Below are 21,011 nucleotides of genomic sequence, written 5' to 3'. Positions count from 1 at the left end.
CTGTATGCAAGGTCTGCTCCTTTTTTCCAAATGTTCACCCCAGAATAGTGATGCTAGGGGTTCATTGTGACGCTACATGAGGCAACAATGGTGACGTTATATTAGTATCTCTCTATTTATAATTGTGTTATTCAACATAAGCGGAGTGTTAAAGGCATAGTTCACCCCCACCTCAATTACTCACCCCATGGAGCCTTGAATTCATCGATTTTGGGGGTCTCTGCCGCATTCCTAATGATTTGACGACCGGCAGAGTCAAAGAGAAATGCTATAAAAACAACAAAAATCTCCATAAATTCAAGCCTTCATGTAATTCATAAAAAACAAGTCATTGTTTGGGTTAAGTGTGAACATGTGCATAATCTTTTTATGTACATTGGATTGCAATATAGCCTCCTCAGAGTGTGTGTGTGTGTGTGTGCGTGTGCGTGTGCGTGTGTGCGTTCCATTTGAACGGGGTTTTCCACAGGCCATGTCGTTTGAGGCCTGCAGTCTGACCGTCCCCAGTGTCATGTGGCTAGGTCTCCTCCCCTCTGACCTCCAGAGGTTTGGATTCACCACTCGCTACTTCCTATACTTCCTCCTCCTGTCTCTAATTGTGATTATATTCTGGGGACATTTAGTTTGTTTTGGTTTCTGTTGCTGTTGCCCTCCTCGAGGAGGAAGTAGCTCCCCGGAGTATATTGGGTTTTAAGTATATGCCCGCTTAGATTTTTCTTTTTTCTTTTTTACATTATAAGCAAAGCTTAATTCTAGTGTGTACGTTTACTCCTGCTAAGCATCCGCTTGAATGTATGTATGCATGATCAAAGCTCTGCAAAGCCTGTCCGGACAGAGGACAGAGGATATGTCCTGCATTGTAGTGGCTATGAAAGAATATCCATCAACAGAAGTACACGATGCTGCCATCACTCAGTGATTTATATTGACGGGTCGAAATATGGCCAAAACTGTTACTCTTCAGGAAATGGAAAGAAATAACCTGTGTTCTAATTCATCCGATGTAGTTATAGTCACAAGCTCTTGTTAATAGTTTTCATTATTTAAATATGTATTAAACCCACAGACAAACCCACAGGCATGTAATTCAAACCAAATTCCAAATGTTTCCAATTGTTTCAAAAAGAGCAGATTACAAGCTCACAATGTGCCACACCATGACGTAATTTGAGTTTGTAGAAATGCTGAGATTTTGATCACTGATAATATGATAATATGCTTTAAGATTATTTAAAGAAATAAAAAAATTATAATCCTAATTGTCATAAGCGTTCATGAGAAATAGATTATTCATTAGAGGTGATATTAAAATATTTTATAATAGTCAGTTGTGCATTTTTAGTGTTGCAATATGTTCAATCTAATTGAATTCTACTTTTAATATTTATATTTATCATTTAGACTTCGGGTTCCTGAGAAGGCCCTGATCCCTCTAACCCGGGCAGATGAGAGCAAACTGAGCAGCCTGCTGAAGAGACCTTACATCAGCAACCATCCAGCCTGGCAGAGAGAGGTGGGCAATTATCCCAAAATACATCCAAACCCACATTTAGAACCAATAGCCAGCTTAATCTTGCTCATCTTGAAGCCTGTTCTTTAAGGGGAAATTGAGTCCCTATTCATTACAATGGAGGGGGTGGAGCGGAGTGGTGCGCTTCGTCGTCCACTCTGTTGTTGTGATCGCCACTTTGGAATATTTTTCAACACTACGACAAGCGATTACATTGCTTTAAAGTGGATTTTCATGACAAGCAGCTCAGCAGTCGGTGCAGTGGCTGTTCAAAGCTAACTTTTTTTTTTTCAATTTACTTTTTATTGAATTTTAATCAGACACACATGAAAACGAAACGACAAATGACAATACAAAACAAGACAATATACATACAATACACACAAGGGGGAAAAACTGTCTCTCTTTTCTAATGATGATCAAAAATACTTCTACAGGTTAAGCAAAATAATTTAAACAAAATCAGGTCTCATTGTCGAGATATGAGCAATCCATCTAAACCAGTTATCTGTGAAGACTTCGACCTGGCCTCTAAAGCTGAATGTAATTCTTTCCATTATAAATATACCACAGATTAAATCAATCCATTCATTTATAGTTGGTATAACATTTGTAAGCCACTTTTTTGTTAAGGCTTTTTTGTTCAAAGGTAACTTAAAACATTGGCAGTGAAGCTTGAAACACGATCGTATAATCCCGGCCAAAAACTGTAAGGCAGTGAGGCAGTGACGCGAGGTGGAACCTCCCTAATTTAACCACTTAAATCCTGTATTATACTATGTCTGTATATGTATTTATCCCAAAATGTCACATTATGACGCATTGTGAGCTTGTAGATCTGCTATTTTCATTCGATTTCTTTGTTTAAATCACTCTTTAATCTGAATCGTAGCAAAACATTTTAATAATCCTGATGGTGATTTGAAATCATATCGTCCAGCCCTAGGTGAGACACACTGGCATAGTGTCACATAGTCATAATTATTACATAATCACCTGATCGCAATTATTTTGAGGTACAGTATTCGCAATAATTTGCATAATCATTTCAATTGTTTCCATCTGTATTGTTTTCATCTGTATGAACAGCTGGATGAAATTAACAGAAAAGTCATATAATAATTTCCTCATTGTTGTCCACACTCTTTTAACCACTTTCAACTAACGACGTATGGTGCCTTTGCGGTTGTGTGAGTGTCCTCCCATTCCTTAGATTGTAGCGACTTGTATTTTGTAGACAGGCTCTGGATCATTGGAGATGCAACATCTTAATTTCAAGGGGGACCCATAAAATCTGAACATGATACATAGAAATACACAGATAATATACAGATACATACATATATGCACGGATAGCTTGCTCCCCATCTTCCACCAACCACCACATCATCAGCTGTTAAACAACAGAGGAAAGAAGCCAGGGCAAATAAATAAATCTGTGTATATGTCACTACTGGTACTTGTCAGTTTAGAATCATAAACAAGTTGAACCAAGATGTGAATGTAGGGAAGTCCTAAAGCGAGGATGAAATAGATCTAAGGGATAGAGGAAGAGTATTCCAATCAGATGTAGCTTTGAAGCACCTTATTTATAGGACATGAACAAAAATGTCATGATGGTGACGACAACAACTGGCATGATGATGGAAGGTGATGAACGTGGGACATGCCGCTGTGTTGCTCAGACCACACTGAGAAATGGGCAGTGGAGAGCTACAACCTTGGGCATGAAAAGCCCTGCCATAGCGTGTCATTTTAAAAGCCCTGAGACGATGGCGTGTATCATTGAAAAGCCTGGCTGCAATGGCATGTGTCATTGAAAAGCTCTGCGATGGCATGCGTCATTGAAAAGCCCTGCAATGGCGTGTTTTCTAAAAGCCCCTCCGATGGCGTGTAATTCTTTCTAATAGTCGAACCTCTTGCACCAGAAGCTGTGACACGCAAAATTGTGAAACCATAGCTCTCTGTGTCTCCTGAGAGTTTTTAACCATACAGATGTGTTACAGGTGTGACACACCACTGAGGAATGTGTGTGTGTGTGTGTGTGTGTGTGTGTGTGTGTGTGTGTGTGTGTGTGTGTGTGTGTATGTGTGTGTGTGTGTGTGTGTGTGTGTGTGTGTGTGTGTGTGTGTGAAGGCTCTTCGCTCCCTGGTATTTAGGATACAAACAGAGATGCAAGCAGTTCATGTTGTGAAATAGCTGCTGTAGATAAGAAAACACCTGGCTCTGCGTGGCGTGCTGTGTGACGCCGTCACGTGCGCGTCGTCTGTCTGATGCATCTCTGGAGACTAATAGTGCATGTTTGCTCATGTTGTAGATGGAACTGATGCAGGAGGACAAAGTCAAGGCTGAGATCCAGTCCCTTACGGCCATAGCCCCTGATTTCCTCACCAGCGTCTACCTGCCCAACAAGCTGCGTTATGGAGGCTGGCTTTGAGTGCAAGGCTGCCACCTTGTGGAGTCATGTTGCTATTGTTGAATTATTTCCCCCATTCATTTGTATGTAAAAATGTTGAAAAGTGGCCATACATATTTGAATCATTTCTATTCTATTGTGCTAAGCCTGCCTGTTTTGTTGTTGCTGTTTTTAAGTTTATTTAATGCATAATTTATGTGGTTATTGTTTTAGGGTTGTTTTTGCTATTAAATGATTTCTCATGTTCCTGACATGTCAGTTATTTGGTTTAGTTCCATTCCAGATTATTTAATATTTTTTTAACCCAATATCAATAATCCTATTTTAACATAAAAAATAATTTGAAGTTATTACTTCTGTGTCATAGCTAATATGCTTTTCTGAAAACTTTTAAGGATTTTGAACAGTGGTTCTCAAAAATAGCAGATATATATTCTGAAAAATCGTGAATATTGTCTCCCTGGCACAAAACATTTCCAGATGGAGGATCTGTGGCCAACTACATATCATTTTGGGGGGTCCTTAGTGGCACAAAGTTTGAGAACTACTGATTTACACAGTTTTTTGAGAAACAGACTAATTACAGTCCATGACAGTCCATACATCCAAACAGAAGAGTTGTATTTGATTGCATTAAACAACAAACGACATTAAACTGACTTTGTCACTCACTTTGATACTCGATTTTCCATTCACTTTATGCATGTGCATACCCTCTATCGACACATTTTGGACTTGCTAATGTTGATGTATTAAGCTGGGACTGTACAACAATCGGTACAATCATCAGATTCAGAACAGATCAACAGATGTCATCAGATCAGGCCTCTGAGCAAGCCCCCTATAGCACCTTGAATGATGTCAATGCACAGTACACAGTGGCTGCTATATGCTCATTGCTCACCCACCTTATACCGGTATAGCTTATCGCAGGTAATGTAAATTAGTTTTTTGTGGAAGAAGCTAAGAGAACATTTGGTTGCACAGTTTGTAGCAAAAGCTTGTAAATAAGCTTTTGGTTGTACTTTTGTGGTTTGTGGAAAAAGTTTGTAAATACCTAAGAACCACCTGTACTTTAAAGCACTCCAACCTTTTTTATTTTTCCTACCTTGACAGACAATGCACAAAAAGTTTTTACCTGTAAAACTGTGATGTGACAATAAAGCTATTTTTTCAGGCCAAGGGACAGCCAAAGGTGAGAGAGATGAGATGAAGCAGGGACCCCCCCCCCACTACATTATACATGTGGTCCATATTATTTTTTTTTTTTAAGTCTTCACTACAACTTGATAAGAGACTGTCCCCTTTTGTTTTTATTTTGTTATTTAGTAGGGTATAAACTTAGAGTAAGGGTATAAATGATGCTTCCAATTGAAAACTTGCCAAAAACAGCCAATCAACAAGCTCTCATCGCATATAGGGAACCCCCCTATGATAGGGCACCATGTAGGGCACTGCCAGTGATGTGTCATTGTACTGTACACGAGACAAGACTACTTGCGTGGCTCCTATGGGCGTGGCAAGCTTGTGCCGCACATGTTTGTAGAGCCATATAATAGCGTATATGTTTTTTATTTCGCATGGGCTGGGCACAGTTATATCGGGGGTTGCCCTATGGGGTTGCCTGGCAATCAAATATCCAATCACAGCACGAGCCGACCTTCCCCCCCACCCCTGGGCTATGGGCTCTAAACGTGAAACACGCTTCAGTTACGTCATCATCTGCGTCATGACACACCCAGCGCTAGCCACCGGCAGACCGACTGTCTGACTCCCATCTGGAAGAAATGTAGTCATTCATTCACTGATCAACATCATCACTGAAGACTCAAAGATCAATACCTCGGCACAGGCCAGAAGAATTTGGTGGAAAACAGGTCAGCTACTACATTATTTGAGTGTTCTGAGAAGGGATATTATGTGCTTGCTAACACACACACACAAGACCGCCATCTAAACCTATATCATGACTTTGGGTTTATTATGAAGTCATGAAGATGTTTCTGTTAATCCCTCGCCTCACCTAAAGTGTTAATTCTGATCTAAAACTGGGTTTGATTATGATGAATGAATTAAGGTTTTGTTTGATTTCTAACTTTCGAGATTGTATTCATCAAGGTAAATCCTGCTGAGATGATTTTCTTTTTTTCAAGGAGTCCTGTCCAGGATAGCAGCAATACATCAGTTACAGAACATAATGACATTTATTAATAATTTATTATTAATAACACGTTTATTTTAGTGCTGTTTGGGGTTTACTTTATATGAGGTAGGCATATGAAAAATTGGTCCAAAACATTTAAGTATATTGTAGTGCTGGGCTGGCAGGGTGGGGCAATATTATAAATATTATATCATGATATGAGACTATAGATCTAACATCTAACATCTGGGAGTTTGCATAATGTAATATCTTCACTCTTCTATTCTATTATTAAACAATAATAATCTAAAAATACATTTAGAAAACATGTTGCCGTCACAATATTGATATCAAGGTATTTGGTCAAAAATGTGATATTTGATACAGCCCAGCAGTAGTATATTGACGATCCATTGATGGCACGGCATGTGTGTGAGTAGTACCATTTATAGCTGTCAGCTGAGTCTCAGCTCAGCTGACTAGACAGACTGTGACCTTTCTCTTTCTCCCGCCAGGCGTCACTGGAGGTCATCAGTTTGGCCATTTTCTTTAGTTTCTAGTTTTTAGAAAGTCACTTACCGGTATTAGTACTTAAGCTTGATAGGTGTGTGTGTGTGTGTGTGTGTGTGTGTGTGTGTGTGTGTGTGTGTGTGTGTGTGTGTGTGTGTGTGTGTGTGTGTGTGTGTGTGCGTGTGTGCGACTGTGCGTGCGTGTGTGGGTGGGTTAAAGATGTTATACCTTAATGTATCTGTTCTGTTTCAATAGAAACCAGATGGTTTTGCTTCTTCTTTGTCTTATGAAGTATGGTGGGGTCTGTTTTCCATCTCTTTAGTTGCATGACAGCCCCTCAAGTGGCCTTCCCTATTTCCACTTGTCAAGGACAGCTGACTACACTACAGACACACTCCCTCGGGGAGGCTGCTTTGAACATTTCTCTCTGGTTTCAGTATCCTAGTACAGTACTGTATGTTAGTTCAGTATACTGTACATGCCATACGTTAGTTCTGTATATTACTCGGTCATGTTTCGCCAGGTGATGTTCTGCTGTACAGTCAAAGTGGAGTGGGGCGTGTTCAGGTAACAGATCAGTTTACAATGGGAGCCAGGTGTTTTGTACAAATTAGCTGTATTAACTGTCATAATCGAGTTTTAGTTTTTGGTTAAACTGTCTCTGTTGCTAATTCTATATTGATGATATTTACCTACTTATGTTTGATTAACTGGATAACCGAAACTGATCTTTTAGATCAGCTTAATTTTTGAACAATTTCCTTGTCATTTCATATTCTGTAATTTAACGTTGTGTGATAGCCAGCTGTTGCCACAATGTAGCCAGGAGAAAACAACAAACCCTCCATTGGTTTATTTTTTTAATTATAAATCATGGCAGTATATCTATGGCAGATATGCAGATGTAGGACCTGAAACAATTGTTCTTTTAATATACATCGATGGGGAATTGTCAAACAAATCAGAGTTGTTTTAACTTCAGTCTGGGACATGAGTCAGTAGACGTGACTATTTAAATTGCACTGCACATACACCCAGGTTTGTCCTATCATTCAATCATTGTGTAACCCTGTACTGGTTGCATCTGAGATGTTTTTGATGAGAAATATCTACTGGATGAAAACAATATGATATATCTCCACAAGTTGTCGACTACTGGCCTTCAAAGATAACCTGACGCTGCCAGATCCAAAAAGCTTGCTACACAAATTTGTTTCACAGCTTATTTGGATCTGGGATCGCGGAAGCAAATTCGATGACGGGGCTGTTCCTTTTTTTCAAGATACATGGTAGATGATTGGATGGGAGCGTCTGTCTATCACCGTGTGGGCGTGCAAACACAACCAATCATATCGACGTGTCTATATACCGTCACATCCGCATCCCGCCTTTAGCTCACGCTGATTGGTTCGGTACGAAGCAGATCTGACTCAGGGCTCAACTCCGTCAGAGATCCCAGATGAGTGTTGTGTTGGGGAATATGTTTCCGCAATACCGCCCTCATCTGGCAGCGTCAGGTTACTTCAAAGACTCTGCACTCATAAACAGTTTATCCGCTCATCAGGTTGTCAGTCCACTCCAAGCAAGCACATGAAATATCATTCTCAACCCATCCTAAATGAACTCTCCCCTTCTTCTCCTGTAGATCCAGAGCAATGGAAACGGTTATTCGCCGGTGTCCTTTCCTGACATTGGTTCCCAGTGCATTCCTGCAGCTGGCTGGGAAGTCATCGTTGCTGGGATGTGCCCAGAAGTGCCCTGTGATGATGGACTTGGCCTCCAGACCTCTGGTCAGAGCTCTCTCATCTTCAGCCTCTGTGTCCAGAGATGAAGGTCAGTTGAAAGGAGGGTCTTTAGTACCAAATGTTCACCTATATTGGCATGCCCAAAACAGATAGTCAGATGTAATAGGTTAGTGTAGTGGTTAACGTGATTATATTGTAATTACAGTGTAGTGTCAAACTTGGTTATGGTGAACATATTTTTACTATTGTGTTTATGCCCATGTTCAATAGATCCAAAATGTCCGGCCCATTTGCCCCGTGGCCACCCCTTGCCCACTGCGGGCCAAAAGCCAGGCTCCAAATGCCCGTTTCTGGCTGCTGAGATGATGCAGAGCAACACTCGCAGTGTAGTGAGCAGCCAGGAGCTGCAGGAGGACAACCAGAACGCTGTCTGCACAAGTAAGCCACACGCACACATCTAATGCACAACTCAGTATATACACATTTACACTAAAGGACCACAATGTGTATATAGCCGGACTAGTTAATAGATTAATTAGTATTGTACTGTATATCATAGCTGAGTAAAGTTGCAAGGCTGTCTGGCTGGTAGTTGGTATGTGTCCCTGAGCAACGCACTTAACCCATTAAAACCGGGAAAGCATCTGTGTCATTTTCGATTTTTGCTCTAAAAACAGCCATAGCCGTCTTCACATTTGGGCAAGTGGCTATGGCTGAATTTAGCCCAAGGAGTGTTTTTCGTGCAAAACTAATGCTTGGAATGGGTTCAGATTCAGAATCATGAATAACCAATTGACATGTCACATGCTACTTAAAGCATAATTCAAATTTGAAATTTTTGCCTTATATAGGTTTTCAATGGTACACGTTTCAACCCTTGAATTTACCATGATCTACATTCTACAATTTATATAATAATCAATTTTGAATATGTTATTTGGATGACCCTAAGGATCATAAAAAACCTTGAACAATTGTATTTGCAATTTCTTTTGGGTTACTCCCTTTTTTAAATTTGATCTTAGCCTTAGATTGACTGGCCTTCAGTGGCCTATAAGTGTACTAGTTGACCGACGCTGATCAACTCCGTTACCACAGGACAATCAGTGGGGTTCATATTGAGAGCTGCCAGCGGACAACATTCTTGATAATTTTTCTGTTTGTCTTTAATGTCATAAAATAGAATATATAGTATAGGGCTTTATGCTCCTTTTTTCCCTCTATGCGAAATCTCTTTCGTCTCCAAAAATAGCACATAAGCTACAATGCCAAACCTCTCAATTGTCTCCCCCCGAAATAGGGATGCCAGGTTTCATGTGGTTATATAACCCCAAACAGCATCCAACTCCTGAGTAAATGCAGAAAGTGATTTCCACAACCTTTCCCCCTTTGTTTTATAACAGAGAAAACAGAGGTGGAATCGTCTGTAATGGAGCTGATCGAAGCAGACAAGGTCAACATCAGGACACAGCAAAACCTGCTCAAGCCGGCAGCTCCCAAAGTGTCTCATTCTCTGCTGGACAACCTGCCTCATGGTGAGGACAGAATGCTAACCATAGATCATTGCTATTCATGATGAGCAATAAATCCTCTCTGGAAAAGCAATACATGGATATGATGGATGCAGTTATTTTACCAAACAGTCAGCCCAAGCCTACAGTCAGCTCAAGCCTCTGGCGCTGTGATACATTGTACGTTTGTAGGACTGAAAAACACCAGTAGGACCACAGCTATCGGTTATTTAATCATTTAATCAATGATTTTTCAGTTAATTGAACAAACGAGAACCATGAAAAGGTTTGACGGGAAAATAATGTCAATATGTTTTATAAGAAATTAAATAGATTAGTCTGATTAACTACTAAAGGCCTATTTTAATTATAACTAGAAAGGCAGTTCCTGTAGAAACTGCGTGGGCTCGCATAAATTGCAATGTATAAAGTTATTGCCGTGTCAAGTTTGAAACTCGGGGACCGGAGTAATAGTGTTCCCATTGGTGGTCTAAATCCATAATCAATATTTCGGGACTGTAGCATATTGTAAACAAAAGTAGAAAATGTATTAAAGCTGAAGTAAAAGTAAAAAAAAAGTATGAACATTTGGAAAAACTAGTTTAAGCATAAATAACTGCATAAAGCGGAATAAAGTATGTGGAAGCTGTAGAAGTGTTTTTAAAAGTTTTTCTTTAAATGTAAAAAAAATAATCTTTATTAAAAAAATTCCAAGTTTTTTATATATATATATAAAATATATATTTTTTTTTCATAAGTAAAAAAAAAAAGGTTAAAGTTTTTTTTTTTTAAGTTTGCATTTTTTTCAAAAAATTTCATTTTTTTCAAAAAAACACTTTTTTTTCAAAAAAATTCATTTTTTTCAAAAAATTTCATTTTTTTCAAAAAAATACTTTTTTTTCAAAAAAATACTTCTTTTTCAAAAAAATACTTGTACGCTTGCGAGAGCTGTGTAAAGGCCAGCCAATAGGAAGACAGGGTGTGTGTGTGCGTGTGTGCGTGCTCTTGCGAGAGCTGTGTAAAGGCCAGCCAATTGCACAAATAGCAGACCTACAAGCTCACAAGGTATCGCAGAGCAACTCATTGAGATCTTGTAACTTTAATGTCAGCCCTGTAATTAAGCCCTTATATGTCTCAGCTGTGGACGTAAAAGACTTCCAAGTTCTATGCCAGTACTATGACTGGGAGATTATAATGGCCGTGAATGGGGGGAAACTATGCCCCGAACAAATTGCTCTATCGCAAAAAGTAAAAGTCGAATGCAAATATTTTTTTCGCTGTGAGTGGCCTGAGATATTGAGGTACACCATGTGCGATTGTGGTGTTGGTACGATTGAAAATGTGGTTATAAGAGCGAGTTAAGAATTGTCAGCGCGATAATTTCCTCGTAAGAATTATACAATGGAGGTCAATGAGCAGATTGACTGTTTTTGTGTCACTTAAAAGGCCGTAGTTCACATTCTGTATGTCTCTGTGCTTTGGTGGTCACATTGTGTGAAAGAGGACATGTGTGGCTACAAAATGACCAAAGAACATGCGTGTAAAATGAATACTTTGGCCGGGACGACAATTTGTTTGGTAAATTTTCAAGGAAAGAATTTCAGTTTCCACACTCTAGTCAAAGAGGCCCCGCACTCTAAGATGGCACTAATTAGCCGAAACGGCCTGCGATTGAACTGCGATTTCGGAAAAACCGTTCAACGTATTCGAATACGGTTTGAACCGTCCAGAGTCCAGAGTCGTGTGAGCGTTCTAAAGTTTAAATCACGTTTCTACGACAAAGTATGCCAGAGTAATGAGGCTGCAAAAGTGAGGTTGATTTAGAGATAAATCCCATTCATTGTCTATGGGAGGCAAAAACTATAAATAAAGTTAAATATTTTAAAAAGTATAAACTTTTTCAAAACAACTTTTTCACCAATGAAAGTTCAAAGATAGATGAACATTATAAAGTTTGAATGAAGTTTCAAAGTGAAAGTATGACGGAGTAATAAGAGCTCAAAAAAGTTAACTGTGAAAAATGGGACCTTTCTTCCATCGACTCTCATTATAAAGGATGTAAAAAAAAGTATAAAAGTTAAAAAGTATAAAAAGTATAAAACTTTGTAAAAAGTTGTATGCAAGCCACAATCACTTCAAAGAGCTGAACAGTTTGAAGTTTGAACTAAATTTCTAGCATAAAGTATGTGGAAGTAGTAGTGTGTCAAAAAAAAGCGGCGGAATAAAGAAGCGGAATAAATATAGGCTGGCAATAACTAGTGTGTGCTCGCTGTAGCGAGCCCACAATTATAAAGTTGTACAACGATGCACAACTCACAATTGTGTACAGCGCTGCACAACGCGTGGCAACTAACCCATTTTGGGGCGGGAACCCCTTTCGGTGTTTTAAACATTATGTTATAATTTAGCTATCGAAAAATAGCAGATCTACATGCTCATAGCGCGCCACCGAGTGGCGCGCTACGAGCCTGTAGGTCTGCTATTTTTGAAAATGTGGCGCAAATCTTTGAATATATATTCTTTCAAAGTGAATGTTTTTAACTCGGGGTCTAAAATGGGATAAAGCAAGCGTCTGTCTCTCCCTGTGTTTGCGGAGCAGAAGCGGCGGCCTTCCAGTACGACAGGTTCTTTGAGAGGAAGCTCGACGGCAAGAAGAAGGACCACACGTACAGGGTGTTCAAAACGGTGAACAGGCGCGCGGCGTCGTTCCCCATGGCCGACGACTACTCCCAGTCGCTCCACGCCAAGCGGGACGTGTCCGTGTGGTGCAGCAACGACTACCTGGGCATGAGCCGTCACGCCAGAGTCACCGACAAGATCATGTGAGTGTTCTTTTGATTGATTGAGTACTTTATTGACAGAAAAAAGCACAGGAACGTACAATTTCGTACAGTTTCAATACAAGGTCTGCTATAAACCCAAGAAAGCCCACAGTATGGCTTGTTTACATTGGGGTCCTTCGTATTCAATTCATCTGAACATTTAATGACATACAGTACTATAAAATGGTTAGAAATGAAAAGAATGTACAGTAAAGGGGGGGGGGGGGGGGTGTACCCTGTTAAAACATCCTGTGTTAATGTAACTCAGAGATAAGGGTCTCACACTGTTAAACTATTCTCAATGTTTGTAAGCACTCATGATTTAGAACAGAGATTTAGAACAGTGGTTCTCAAAAATGTACAAGCTCGCAAAAATCTGAAAAATCTTGAAAGTGTTTTATTTGAACACAAATCTTCTCTCTGGGGGTCCTTGGCACGAAAGCGTTCATTGGTTTAGAAGGCATTTGTAGAAGTAGCTTTAATAGGTTAAACGTGGCCACTAATACTATGTACTTTATGTTTTGGTAATTTCTCATAGGTTTTAATGTAAAATGGCATGGTTTAAAGGCGGACAGTGTGAACATGGAGGATCTTACTGTGTACACCTGCTGAATATTCTATCCTTTACTTTGTTTTCTTCTTCAAGGGACACGGTACAAAAGCACGGGGCTGGTGCAGGAGGAACGCGCAACATCTCAGGGACAAGCAAGTTCCACGTGGACCTGGAATATGAGCTCGCAGACTTGCACGGCAAAGATGCAGCTCTGCTCTTCACTTCCTGCTTTGTGGCCAACGATTCCACATTGTTCACTCTGGCTAAGATGCTTCCAGGTAGGAGATTTATTATTAATAACTAATAATAATGAATGCTAATAATATTTTTTTGTTGTTGTTGCACACCTTTATTTGCATACCGTCGCTGCCAGGTGGAAACCTTGTATCTCTAAAATTGTTACTTTTCAGGAAATGGAAAAAAGAAGCAATGTATCCAATTTAGTTGTTATTTAGTCACATGTTAATACTTTTCATTGGTGAAATATTTATAAAACCCACAGACAGACTTTACCACGTTACTTTTGCACGACACTGTCATGCAGCAAAGTAAAATATAGGGCATTCATTTATGAAAAGAAAATCATAAAAAGATGAAATATACATGTATACTGTATGGCTTCTGTCTGACAGCGACAGCATTCATTTATAGTGTGTTTGCTCAATTGTTCAACAATTTACCTGTGAAGGCTCTGTTCTCTGATTGCTCTCAGGATAAATACATTTTGTCTGTGTTATGCGTCTTTCTTTCTCTGCCAGGTTGTGAAGTGTACTCTGATGCGGGGAACCATGCTTCCATGATACAGGGTATAAGAAACAGCGGAGTCAACAAGTTCATCTTCCGTCACAATGACGTTGGTCACCTTCGAGAGCTGCTGGAGAAATCGGACCCCTCCACTCCAAAGATTGTGGCCTTTGAGACAGTGCATTCAATGGATGGTAAGTCTCCCAAACGTGTTGTTGAAATTAACATGTAGGTCTCTTTCCCATATCGTATAGGTAATTCATGAGTATTATCCATTATCTATGACTATTAGCATTTTAAATCCTCACTTAATCAGACTTGTGCCTGTGAAATACTCACATCTGAAGGCGCTAATACACTTATTAACTTACAGTAACCTATACTATAGTTGACCAGGGTTCCCCAGGGGTAAATGGCGCTTTACATAGATTACATTCACCCAGTCACACACACATTCGTACACTGATGGCGGGGGAAACCATGCAAGGCAGCAACCTGCTCACCAGGAGGGGTTCAACGTCTTGCTCAAGGACACTTTAACACTAACTCTGGGGGAGCCCGGGATCGTACTGGGAACCTTCCGGTTACCAAGCGGCCACTCTACCCCCTGAGCCACTGCCGCCCCAGGGGAATATAATTGGTTCAGTTTCAATTTGGTTTGATGCGCTACCTACCTAGTAATCTAGCTGCACACTCTGTGTAAATAGTTTTTCTTTAATGCGTGTGTTGACACTGTGCTCTTGCCTTGTAGGAGCTGTGTGCCCTCTGGAGGAGATGTGTGACCTCGCCCATGAGTTTGGTGCCATCACCTTTGTGGATGAGGTGCATGCTGTGGGTCTGTATGGGGCCAGTGGAGGAGGGATTGGAGACAGGGATGGAGTCATGCACAAGATGGACATCATCTCTGGAACACTCGGTATGTTGGATTCACTCATTAGGAGCGTTCCCAAACATGGGGTTAGGTCACAGAAGTGTAATTTCTGGATTTCTAGTAAATATCCCGTTGTTGTGTGAGGGGCGCTCTTATCATTATACATCATCACATTCCGTGCTCAGCCAATGAAATCATCACATTCCGTGGTACATACACACACACAAAGCTGGGAACCCCTCAAAATGATAATAATAACTTTTCAAATAATGAAAAATGGACACCAAATTAATAGGAGATTGGAATTAAATACTGACGTGAATGTTAAGGGTTTGATATAGTTAGTCTTTAAGATCATTCATGTTAAATGTTAAAAAATATTTTTTTTATCCCACGATTTTGTAACCCATTTTTCACCCCTGTGTCAATCATCTAATGTGATCCTGGACTCTACACACCCTCCACCAACCTAGTCCCCATATATGGGGGACAAGGGGAGAGCAACGGACTTGAACTCATGCTTCCTTCATGCCTGACTGTCCAAGTTGCTCCTTTACACCTGACAGGGGGGAGTTTCCCTGGTTGGACGTAGAGCGTGGAAGGAACACGTTATTCCAACCAGTTCCTTTCCCCTCCATCAGGCGCCCCTGTGTGATGCATTCTTAATGTATATGATTGTGGGGTCGTCCTTGTTCTAAACATCCTAGTCGTCCAGGGCTGACACACACACACACACACACACACACACACACACACACACACACACACACACACACTCTCCTAACACACAGACTTGTCTTGTCTTCTCCTCCAGGGAAGGCATTTGGCTGCGTGGGCGGCTACATCGCCAGCACCGCCAGCCTAGTGGACGCGGTGCGCTCCTACGCGGCGGGCTTCATCTTCACCACCTCGCTGCCCCCCATGCTGCTGGCCGGGGCCAGAGAGTCCGTCCGGGTCCTGAAGGGCGAGGAGGGCCGCGCCCTGCGCAGGAAGCACCAGCGCAGCGTCAAGCTGCTCCGACAGATGCTGATGGACTCGGGGCTGCCGGTGGTGCACTGCCCCTCCCACATCATCCCTGTGAGGGTAAGAGAGCACCGGTCTGCGTGTCACTTTGTAATTAAATAAGTATTACTAGGCCTGGACGGCTGGCGTTGCCGTCTGGGCAGCTATAGGCTGATAATTCCGCCTGACAGCGTGTTTTGCTAGTTCGACTCCCGATCTACTGTATCTATAAATAGCACTTTCTCAAAGTAAATCCGGGGGGTTGGTCCCCAAGGACAGACCCCTGGGATCCCCTTGAATTCATGCCATGGAGATATATTTTAGTTTTTGTCACATTCCTAAGCCAATAATTTGATGACCAATGGAGAGTCTCCGGTAGGAGACCCTTAGTACTAGACTCCACTAAGTGATTATACGTATTTTCTAAATCCTTTCAAAGTCAAAGTGCATGGTAGGTAATAGGTATCAAGTGAATTAAGAGCTATTAAAACACCTGTGCATCTGTTTTGACAGGTGGCCGACGCAGAGAAGAACACAGAGATCTGTGACATCATGATGTCCCGTCACAACATCTACGTCCAAGCCATCAACTACCCCACAGTGGCCAAGGGAGAGGAGCTGCTCCGTATCGCCCCCACGCCGCACCACACTCCTCAGATGATGCACTACTTTGTCGGTAAGTAATGAACGAATGATGAGTTTATTTGTGTAGTGTTGTTTCCAAATAACACTTACAAAATGCTTTTCAGGACAAAGAAAAAAACCACGAATAGATAAAACAGCAAAGTAAAATCTGAAGATAAAATAGATGAAAACTGAGTGCAAAATACACTAAGAAAAGGACTTGACAAACCATTTTTTAGAAGATTGAATAGATGACACTGATTTTGCTAGCATTAGATTCTCAAGTAGGGCCTACTTGAAATTAGTTTTCCAACTCCAGAAATTAATTGTAGTATACTGCAGCATAACTAGGTATGCTTCTGCTTCAAAGTAGAGAAAATTAATTGTCAAGTATGGAGAATTTATTTTTATTGAGATTATAGCTGCAGCAAGGTTTATGTAATTTGTATTTATGGATTTTTCACCCATGGTGTCATAATCCCAGTGTTGGAAAAGCTATTCTGAAAAGTCCTTTACTTTGGAAATAGCTACGCTGCTGCTAAACTGATCTTCTTAGCAAGCCACAACATCATACTGCAGCATATAAATGAAGCTTAGGAGACTTGTTCGAGTCCTCATTTGCATCCATATTCTTCCACGTCTCCACAGAGCGACTGGTAAAGACCTGGACAGAGGTTGGTATGGACCTGAGGCCTCATTCGTCGGGAGAATGCAACTTCTGCCAGCAGCCTCTCCACTTTGAGCTGATGAGCGAGAGGGAGATGTCATACTTCAGAGGACTGAGTCACACTACGTCGGGGACAGCTTAATGTCAAACTTTAAACAGCAGGCCCGAGCTACATCATGTCTTTCAACATATTTATTTTATTATTATTGTACATGTATAAGTCCTATCAATATGCATTCATTATTATGAATCACCAATAAATGTCTGGGGAAGGTGTCTATTAGGTCCAGTGGCTATGGATGTTTTATTTTTTTTATTTAGAGGGAGGCATGATACTGAGCATGATACCACCATGCTGGTCGTATCATGGTCAGTATGATGGTCAGTTTTTAAATCTGCTATTGTTGTATATTTGTTATACGTAAATCAGTGTTAATTCTGGAGTCCCAGTGCTCTCCTCCACAGATTTCTTTAGCTCAAGCATGAGGTTTTGGAGCAGTAACTTTTATAGTTTTTCACTCAACCGACAGTATCAGGTGGTTGCCTAAAAACTGGAAAGCCGTAAACTCTGCTTCACAAAAACATTGGCTAAATGACCTTGCCTCAGAAGATTATATGACAGGAAAGCAGGTGAAGGAAACAGAATTTGGGGCCCTTTCCAATCCAATCCACTATTTATAACACATTTTACAACTCAAGGTTTACAAAGTGCTGTACAGGTCCAGTGGTTTTTCATAATAAAGTCCATCATTTATTTGGCATTTGAGCCACATACCACCATTTGATGGTGGTATAATTTAACTTCACAATGTAATGGTCCATTTGGTTACCAACTGTCCATCATTTAGCTGGGGACCACCTAGAACCCCTCGACCAGGTCCTCGGACCACTGGTTGTGATTGAGAACCATACTCCAGTCCAGTGTGTGGTGTGGTCCTTTTGATACATTATAGAGTAGAGTAGACGATTCTTGTATTTCTCCACAAGGGGGCATACTAGGGCTCCTTTTGGTGACATAAAAAACACCCCCCCGCCCCTCTGCAGAGGAGGTGATTGCTCATTGCTGCATCCTCTTCACGTAATGAACAGATTTAAGACTTCCGGTGGACGATCTCTTCAAAATAAGAGTACCCTCTAGAGTATGAAAAAAAAGTTTCATTTGCACATTAAAACTACAAATTAAGCATTTAAATGATGCTATATGATGCTAGAAGACACACATTATGTTTCTGTGTAAAAATAAGTAATTAAATAATAATAATAGTAATAATAAAGTCATCTAAATGCATAAATGCTCATCACTGGAGTGCATGGACTTTATAAAGTGGACACTGGACAAAAGACGGCTCCGCGAGGCAACTATCTGGACATACCCACGCGTTCGGGGAGATGTCCTCTACCACACCCCAGTCTCCGCTAAGCGGGAGAGGTGTAAAATTCACAGCTGGAGCCCTTCTACTGGGGTCAATGCAAAAAAATGTACCGTTTCCGGACCCAGAATGGACACTGGACAAAAGACGGCTCCGCGAGGCAACTATCTGGACATACCCACGCGTTCGGGAAGATGTCCTCTACCACCCCACAGTCTCCGCTAAGCGGGAGAGGTGTAAAATTCAGAGCAGCAGACCTTCTATTGGGGTCAACACTCAAAAAAGTGCCGTTTCCAGACACAGAATGGACACTGGACAAAGAGGCCTCCGCGAGGCAACTATCTGGACATACCCACGCGTCCGGGGAGATGTCCTCTACCACCCCACAGTCTCCGCTAAGCGGGAGAGGTGTAAAATTCAGAGCAGCAGACCTTCTATTGGGGTCAACACTCAAAAAAGTGCCGTTTCCAGACACAGAATGGACACTGGACAAAGAGGCCTCCGCGAGGCAACTATCTGGACATACCCACGCGTCCGGGGAGATGTCCTCTACCACCCCACAGTCTCCGCTAAGCGGGAGAGGTGTAAAATTCAGAGCAGCAGAGCTTCTACTGGGGTCAATGCAAAAAAAAATTACCGTTTCCGGACCCAGAATGGACACTGGACAAAGAGGCCTCCGCGAGGCAACTATCTGGACACACCCACGCGTTCAGGGAGATGTCCTGTACCACACCCCAGTCTCCGCTAAGCGGGAGAGGTGTAAAATTCACAGCAGCAGAGCTTCTAATGGGGTCAATGCAAAAAAATGTACCGTTTCCGGACCCAGACTGGACACTGGACAAAAGACGGCTCCGCGAGGCAACTATCTGGACATACCCACGCGTCCGGGGAGATGTCCTCTACCACCCCACAGTCTCCGCTAAGCGGGAGAGGTGTAAAATTCAGAGCAGCAGAGCTTCTACTGGTGTCAATGCAAAAAAAATTACCGTTTCCGGACCCAGACTGGACACTGGACAAAGAGGCCTCCGCGAGGCAACTATCTGGACACACCCACGCGTTCAGGGAGATGTCCTGTACCACACCCCAGTCTCCGCTAAGCGGGAGAGGTGTAAAATTCACAGCAGCAGAGCTTCTACTGGGGTCAATGCTCAAAATGGCTCTGCATGCAATGCACACACACACACACACACACACACACACAAAAACATCACAATTTGTCTTAATGTGGACTGAGAAGCTACTTTAATAGTTTAGTAGTCACAGATTTGATAAATAAAGCTTTGGAAAATAAACAAGTGTACAGACCACAGCTACTAGTATCAGTTTGTGTTATGAAATGAGGGCAACTGTCATAACTCTCATATCTAAATGTGATAGCCATACCTCTACCATGAATTGCAAAATACTGTAAGGCTAAGTATTTTTGCAGTGGACCAAATACATTAACCAGTTCTTGTTCAGGACTGAATCCATTAGAACAACATCCAAGCCCTTACCAAAAAGCAGTTTATAAAAGTGTACTAAGTATACTTAAGGTAAAAGGTGCTTGCTTTAAAGGTATTCAACTAATGTATTTTCACACACACATTGGCTTCTTTGGTTTTTGGCTTTCTAGTCTAGTCCCGTTCATATTTGTTTGGCAACGGTGATATATACAAAATGTCACCAACTATATTACCAACTCATAGCTCATAGCTGGCTGCATGCAATTGCAATTGCAAAGTAATACTAATTACTGGTGTTTGAACACTAATGTAAGCATGAATAACAATGTCATTCACTATGTAGATGGGCCATTAACAGTAATAGCTTATTTTTACAGTGCTGTACATTCCTGCCCCAGATATAGATGAGGTGACAACGATTGATCGTTGTATATATCAGGGCTGCCATATTTCAGAAAATGTCAAGAGTGAGACTCTATAGTGTCTTAATGCGTTCGACGCCGTCCGAAGAGCAGCGGCGAAAATAATTGGCCTTTTTTAATGTGGATTTGTCCCGTTTTAACGTTGATATTTAACCTTAACATTGATGTCTTCACCTCCATGCCAGCTGCTCTCCCTGCACTGACAGCCTCCTCATGCTTAAAGTAGAAAGGCCTCTTTGTCCAGTGTCCATTCTGGGTCTGGAAACGGCACTTTTTTGAGTGTTGACCCCAATAGAAGGTCTGCTGCTCTGAATTTTACACCTCTCCCGCTTAGCGGAGACTGTGGGGTGGTAGAGGACATCTCCCCGGACGCGTGGGTATGTCCAGATAGTTGCCTCGCGGAGGCCTCTTTGTCCAGTGTCCAGTCTGGGTCCGGAAACGGTATTTTTTTTTGCATTGACCCCAGTAGAAGCTCTGCTGCTCTGATTTTTACACCTCTCCCGCTTAGCGGAGACTGTGGGGTGGTAGAGGACATCTCCCCGGACGCGTGGGTATGTCCAGATAGTTGCCTCGCGGAGGCCTCTTTGTCCAGTGTCCATTCTGGGTCTGGAAACGGCACTTTTTTGAGTGTTGACCCCAATAGAAGGTCTGCTGCT

At 41.5% G+C, this 21,011-nt stretch overlaps 2 protein-coding genes across 3 annotated transcripts in view; both read left to right on the top strand.

Moving 5' to 3' along the window:
• spo11 (SPO11 initiator of meiotic double stranded breaks) overlaps window positions 1-3,947 on the top strand; it is a gene marked incomplete at both ends in the record, with an annotated part of 19,392 nt that extends 15,445 nt beyond the window's left edge. Inside the window, 3 exon segments of the mRNA XM_080762973.1 lie at window positions 470-546; window positions 1,402-1,513; window positions 3,828-3,947. Coding sequence (XP_080619099.1) covers window positions 470-546; window positions 1,402-1,513; window positions 3,828-3,947 — 309 coding nt within the window.
• A 1,728-nt stretch (window positions 3,948-5,675) lies between these two features.
• On the top strand, window positions 5,676-17,405 carry LOC308315350 (5-aminolevulinate synthase, non-specific, mitochondrial-like). 2 transcript variants are annotated; one of them, XM_080763293.1, is made up of 11 exons: window positions 5,676-5,803; window positions 8,225-8,412; window positions 8,595-8,762; window positions 9,728-9,859; window positions 12,435-12,657; window positions 13,304-13,488; window positions 13,969-14,148; window positions 14,706-14,870; window positions 15,640-15,908; window positions 16,341-16,503; window positions 17,100-17,405. In XM_080763293.1, exons 2-11 carry the CDS (start codon window positions 8,235-8,237, stop codon window positions 17,258-17,260), a joined length of 1,824 nt encoding a protein of 607 aa, XP_080619419.1. In that variant the 5' UTR covers window positions 5,676-5,803; window positions 8,225-8,234; the 3' UTR covers window positions 17,261-17,405. The 2 variants fall into 2 exon arrangements, with proteins under 2 accessions (XP_080619419.1, XP_080619418.1); XM_080763292.1 differs by lacking the exon at window positions 5,676-5,803 and adding an exon at window positions 7,032-7,146.
• The last annotated feature ends 3,606 nt before the right edge of the window (window positions 17,406-21,011 follow it).

Source organism: Protomyctophum bolini (assembly GCF_963924005.1).
Source record: "Protomyctophum bolini genome assembly, chromosome: 5".
Classification (NCBI taxonomy): Eukaryota; Metazoa; Chordata; class Actinopteri; order Myctophiformes; family Myctophidae; genus Protomyctophum; species Protomyctophum bolini.
This window is presented reverse-complemented; position numbering and strand designations above follow the sequence as displayed.

Coding starts and splice junctions, on each gene's coding strand:
- LOC308315350 (XM_080763292.1), top strand. CDS start 7,058: ATGCCATACGTTAGTTCTGTATATTACTCGGTCATGTTTCGCCAGGTG. Junction 13,489..13,968: donor TCTGGCTAAGATGCTTCCAG/GTAGGAGATTTA, acceptor TTTCTCTGCCAG/GTTGTGAAGTGTACTCTGAT. Junction 14,871..15,639: donor CATCATCTCTGGAACACTCG/GTATGTTGGATT, acceptor CTTCTCCTCCAG/GGAAGGCATTTGGCTGCGTG.